The sequence below is a fragment of the Trichomycterus rosablanca genome, chromosome 8 (genome assembly GCF_030014385.1).
Source record: "Trichomycterus rosablanca isolate fTriRos1 chromosome 8, fTriRos1.hap1, whole genome shotgun sequence".
Classification (NCBI taxonomy): domain Eukaryota; kingdom Metazoa; phylum Chordata; class Actinopteri; order Siluriformes; family Trichomycteridae; genus Trichomycterus; species Trichomycterus rosablanca.
In genome coordinates this window covers 25,872,331-25,878,330 of record NC_085995.1, presented here as the reverse complement: position 1 = coordinate 25,878,330, position 6,000 = coordinate 25,872,331, and the positions used below count along the sequence as shown (strand labels likewise).

Below are 6,000 nucleotides of genomic sequence, written 5' to 3'. Positions count from 1 at the left end.
AACAGAGGAAAATATTATTACAGGTATACAAAACTTAAATTAATTTAGTTATTAAATGCAAACTGCCAGTATTGATTGCGTTTGAATGCTTATTCTATCAAATATATCATTGACCGAATTTAAATACTTCATGAAAATGTATTCTGACTAGTTTAGGCAATGTGATGGTGAATGTAGTGTGTGCGTGGTGCTGGGACAAAAGTTTTAGACAGTAGTGGTACTAGGATTGTTAAATACTTGAGTAATTATGCTGATATTAGTCTATCAACAGCATTATCAAACCAACAGCATTCTGTGGCTGGAGGATGTGCCAACACGACACCAACCAAGGCCGTAATCACAATAAACATTGGGTGGAACTGATCAGATATGCTCCCCACCCCACCCCCCAATATACTGATGTAAAATTATACCTATATTCTGCTCACTAGCTTTGCATAATGTTAGGATCCGTCAGTGTACCCATAAGTTTTTAATATGGCAGTAATGTTTTATATTACATAAGATTCCACGATGTATTCAATTCATGCCAACAGCCTTGACACCAACTAGTATGTCAGTACCAGTGCACCACCCAGTAAAAGTCGCTTTCCATGAATGTGAGGGCTGAAGGGTGGGTAAGAGAATAAGCATAACAACAGATGAGCAGAGAGCAGTTACTGTATACCTACCCAAGTGTATCCACAGTGAATAAACACAAGTGTTCAATTACTTCAGTTTTTGATATTTAATATACTTCCAGTGCATAATTCCACTTTAAATGTACACACAATGTATTAAATATAAGCAAAAAAGAGGGTATTTATAAGCATAAACAAACATATGTTAAGGCAAAGTTGACAGGGAATCGTCTTCAGTCACTATACAAAGATTTTACACAACAGTTTTAAATAGCAAAATGATTAAAGTACACGTGAATGGAAAAAGCTAGAGAGCCAAAAACAGATTTAACATCACTGCAGGTGGAAAGTTAACAGAACCCTAAATCAACTTTCACAACATGCTTTCAGACTAACAAAAGATAAGCGAGCAGACATTCGAAAAGAGTTGCAGGATGACTTCAAACTGGCAGGAACAACAGTTAGAAAGAGGGGCGGTCATATCCTTGGAAAACTAAAGACAGTTTGTCAACAGAAATGGATAAAAAGAATAATATGCAAAAAGGCTGATATTACTCACTGTAGATGTCTTAAAGCTGTAACTGCCAACAACAGGTTTTCACCAAAGTATTACCAGTATTTGTGGTGTGTAATTAGCTTTTCCCTTATTTATTTTAAACACATATTTGGTTATACTTATCAATACATACTTTTCTTTCAAGCTCAATGCCAAAAGACATTTAGTTTATTTGGGATGATATATGGACTGGAATTCAATCACAAAAACAAGGGTTGTTTCCCCGTATTAAATGTATGTGGCTGGTGTGCCTGATGTAAAGGCCAATGGGTGTAGAAATGAGGTAAAAAAAGAAAAAAAAGAAATGAAATTCAGCAATATAAAAATAGTAGTCATTTTTGCACGATGAATTTAGCAGGCCTATATTTAACCACAATAATAATACACTTAGTTTTAAAGCTTAAGCATATAAGCAAAATGATATTCCTGTTCGGTTTGGTCCAACAAATTTGATACATTTGATTTTATATTACAAACTGGAACAACGTGCCTAAAACTCATACAGTACAGTTCTACTGTATATTCCAGTTATACACAGACCTTACATATTAAAAATAGTTAGTGCTTTGGTACTAGCCTTTTGTATTTCCTTAAGCAAAATGTCTAATCTTATAATACTGGCAACTATTTAAAAAAAACTTCATTAAAAAAATACAATATAAAACAAACTGCTGTGTTAAAAATCCTCATAAAAAATGCTCTTTAACACGACTGTACATTCAGACAGCAGGAAACAATAGCAGATTCTGATACAGGATGCTCAGAAGCTTTCAGAAGCTTCATGCTCCTCTTCTTCAGGTTTCTTAAAAAGTGTAGAGAGTTCATGCAACAGCAGCTCCTGTGATGAACTGCCGGATTTGCGTTCCCAAGAGACACCAGGTTTCTCCTCCTGCGCTAGCATCTCTGGAGATTCATCCCCACCGTGAGGACTGGGCAGTTCTGGGATGACGGTGCACTCCAGTGATCTGCTCTTACTCAGGCCCAGGCTCCTCGAACGGGGAGGCACCGGCAGGCTCTCGGGGCGATCTCCAGACAGAAAACTGCTTTCCAGCGACTTTAGGACCTGCAGGCCGAAATCACCCACCTCCTCATAGAGTGGCTCGGGGCTCTCATCCTGTTCCTCTACCGAGTCCTGCTGAACCTTCATGGGCTGGAAAGAGATGAGAAAGAATCAGGATTTAATCAGTTTCATATAATTAAAGCCTGGTCATAATTAGTATAAATAGTCAGTGAAAGGAGATAAAACTTCAAGTTTACATTTTTGTATGTACACAGCAGTGGGGAAACACTAACATCAAGGCAAAGTCACACCCTGTACAGGGTGCCAATCCATCTCAGGGTAATAAACATGGCCAGATTAACTTTCAACATTTATTTACACCTCAAAAGCAGGTCCCCACTGCATTATTTGACATTTTAAGCAGCCACAAAGGTTAACTTTGGGATAGTTACATTTAAAAAAACTAAATAAAACCAATCCAGTGTTAAACTAAAGTCCTAAACTAAACACCAACAAAACTGCAAAACAACACATAAAAGATATTTGTTGTAAGTCTGTAAAGCTGTAAGTCAGAAAACCAGATTTTTTTAATCACCAAGCCATAGTTTCATTTAAAAAGGGGGCGGCACGGTACGGTGGCTAAGTGGGTAGCACTGTCGCCTCACAGCAAGAAGGTCCTGGGTTCGATTCCCAGGTGGGGTGGTCCGGGTCCTTTCTGTGTGGAGTTTGCATGTTTTCCCTGTGTCCGCGTGGGTTTCCTCCGGGTGCTCCGGTTTCCTCCCACAGTCCAAAGACATGCAAGTGAGGTAAATTGGAGACACTAAATTGTCCACGACTGTGTTCGATATAACCTTTTGAACTGATGAATCTTGTGTAATGAGTAACTACCGTTCCTGTCATGAATGTAACCAAAGTGTAAAACATGACGTTAAAATCCTAATAAACAAACAAACAAACATTTAAAAAGAGGAGATAATTTGATTGAAAATCACAGCAGCACACCCAGCCACACCAATAATGATCCAAAAAGGAAAAGCCACACCTTTAAGTTACAACAAAGATTAAAACCACTTTTGTATTAAAAAATGTAATAGCACTTGGCTATTTACAAGATCATCTCCAATTATAGGATTTCTTTAGTGATTATTGAAAGTTTATCTATCAGCTTTCAGTTGCATTCAGACTAAATGTATGTGACTTCCTTCACTGAGCGTAACCATTGTTTTAGTATCACAGTGACAACCTTAAGATAATTGCTGAATACGCAGCAGACAAAAGAAAAAAGCCAGCGAACAATTTGCTTGCAAATGCTTCAGGCTCGAGAGCCACCAGAGGCTACACCGTTTCCCTCCACAAAACACAAGCGCTGGGCCGAGGCCGCAGCCTGCCCTCAAGGCTATGGTCGCAGAACAATGCAGTGGAACAACTCTTCCACCCTGCGCATCCTGTTATCTTCACCTCCGACATTCAGCTTCACATCCTGATGGTGGTATCAGGAAACTTCAGCTCGCAACAGGAAATCTGGTGGAACTCCTCAATTAGCAAAAGCACCCTGGTAACTTCTCTATTGAATTAAAAATGACTGTAACTTTATTACAAAAGTGTTCATAATGTAAAAAAAAAACACTAAATGAACTGAAGCTGGGTTTTTATACATTTAAACAAGAACCATTCAGATTTCCTGCCATCAGAAGAATAAAATCCAAGCAATACTTACAAAGTACATTGAAAGCGTCCTCCGATCATGAAGCTTCCTCTGCAAACATACAACAGAACAACATATAATCTTTAAATACACAATACAAATTACTAGAGGTGCGGCAAAGCAAACACAACTTGTGCCAGTGCTGATGTTAAAAGTAAACACTTGTAAAATGGAACAGTAATAATTGGCTACCAATGGCCGCCCTTATCAAATACAAAATAATTCTGCTTACTTTTAAACTCTGTCAACAGGCCTGTTAGCGGTTCCCCGTTTTAGACTTGTCAGTTGGCGACAGGTCTTTCAGTTCCTTAGCTCACAAACTCTTGAACTACCTTTCACAATCGCTTTGTGACTGTTCCTCCATCTCTTGCTTTAAAAGTCAACTAAAAACTTTCCTCTTTACTGCACATTATTCTTCTTTCTCTATGTGTTAGTTTTGCAATGTTATTATTATTATTATTAATAAACTATTTTTAATATTAGAAAAAGCAATGTAATTCTAGACCAAAATAATTCTACTACTATTACTTAAATATATGTATTTAAAAAGTAATATAAAATTGATTTAAATGTCGAATGATACAAAAAAATTACATTGTCTGTAACAGGTAAGGTGACTGGCTTCATTCTCACCTTTTTCCACTAACCACTTTATTATAGTCAGGGCCACTTTGGGACTGGAAGTATTATTTTTATTGCCATCAAAAAAGAAAAAAACTAAAATGAGTCAGGGGTAGCTTAGTGGTCTAGTGTAGGCTGCTGGTTCAACCTAAGCATGGCCATTAACCCTCAGTTGCTTAAAATCCTAAACACAGGTTTATTAAGGGGCATCCTTAAACCTCTGACTGTGCCCCTGTGCACAAAGCAAGCTCCAAAAAGACCTGGCTTGATGAGTTTGGTGTGGAGGAACTTCAGTGGCCTGCACAAAGCCTTGACTTTAACTCCAGTGTTCATCTTTGGAATGAATTAGAATGTTCATTTTGAGCCAGATATCAGTGCGTAAGCTTAGAAATGAACAAATGAGATATGGTAATGTGAATGAACATGTTAATGTTTTTGTGTGTCACTTGTGTAGAATGTCTATTTATTTTTTCTATTTGTCTTCCACTGGTGTGGATCCCGATTGCGTTCGATGACAATATATCGTTGTGCACATGCCCTTGGACGCATGTGCAAACCCCTTCTTATATGCCCGTGCCTCAGTGGACTCGCACATGCAGCTCATCCACTTTCTGCACAGGCGCCTCGGTCTGCTACCCAAGGTCCATGCACAGCGTTTGAAGACCCCACCCGGTCATTAGTTTGGTCATTTTCCCCACTCAGCAGACACGGTGGCCAATTTATGTCTGCTGTAGGCACTGCCAATTGTGATGGCGCCCAGCCGACCGGGGTGTTCAGAATCTCTGCGCTGGTGTGATAGCGGAATATTCCGCAATTTGATCAGTTGCAAAAATCGTTCTTAACTATTAGCATTTAGATTAAGATTCTAAACCTGCTCTGGAAGCAGCATCTACACCAAAACCTCATCAATAAAAACTGCACAGTGAGGCTTGAAGCTGTCGTCCTTACCAGTGTCTGATTAGCAGAAAGCATGGTGGAGTTGGTGTTGCTGTCTTCCCCTCGGATAGGCACTAAGGGCATGGTGCCAAACTTCTGCTTGACAATGTCGGAGGAGGAGTGGCGCCTCATCACAGGAGGCCTCAAGTCATCGTTCTGAGAAACAGATTAAACAATAAGTTTCCAGTACTGATCACTGGTCAGGTTACTTCTGAACGTCTGTAACATGGTATCCAATGAACCTAGTATCTGATATCCAGGTTTCACAAAAAAAGATGCCAGTGTAAAGGGTGATACCTGTGCTTTTAGCAGACTGGTCATCCAATCCCACAGCTCTGTTTCACTGGAACAACTAAGATACCTGTCAGGATCAGAGAATGGATTACTGCCCATTGTGCAGCAAACTAACTTAATCCATCATTTAGACTTGATATAGATATTGTCAAGTATAAGAAAATACTTACATCTGATGTTTGTCAATCATCACAGTAAAACCCCACCTGTAATTAAATAATAATCTAGCTTTAAAAGAATGTAAAAATATCTTCATTTCAGGTATAAT

General features: G+C 38.8%; 1 protein-coding gene across 1 annotated transcript in view; it reads right to left on the bottom strand.

The window, feature by feature from the left end:
• Positions 1-724: 724 nt before the first annotated feature.
• arap3 (ArfGAP with RhoGAP domain, ankyrin repeat and PH domain 3) overlaps positions 725-6,000 on the bottom strand; it is a 55,973-nt gene continuing 50,697 nt past the window's right edge. The window contains exons 30-34 of the mRNA XM_063000624.1: positions 5,903-5,938; positions 5,736-5,799; positions 5,451-5,594; positions 3,894-3,932; positions 725-2,326 (exon numbers count right to left, since the gene is read on the bottom strand). Of these exons, the coding sequence (XP_062856694.1) occupies positions 1,937-2,326; positions 3,894-3,932; positions 5,451-5,594; positions 5,736-5,799; positions 5,903-5,938 (673 nt within the window). The 3' untranslated portion in view covers positions 725-1,936. The remainder of the gene's footprint in view (positions 2,327-3,893; positions 3,933-5,450; positions 5,595-5,735; positions 5,800-5,902; positions 5,939-6,000) is intronic.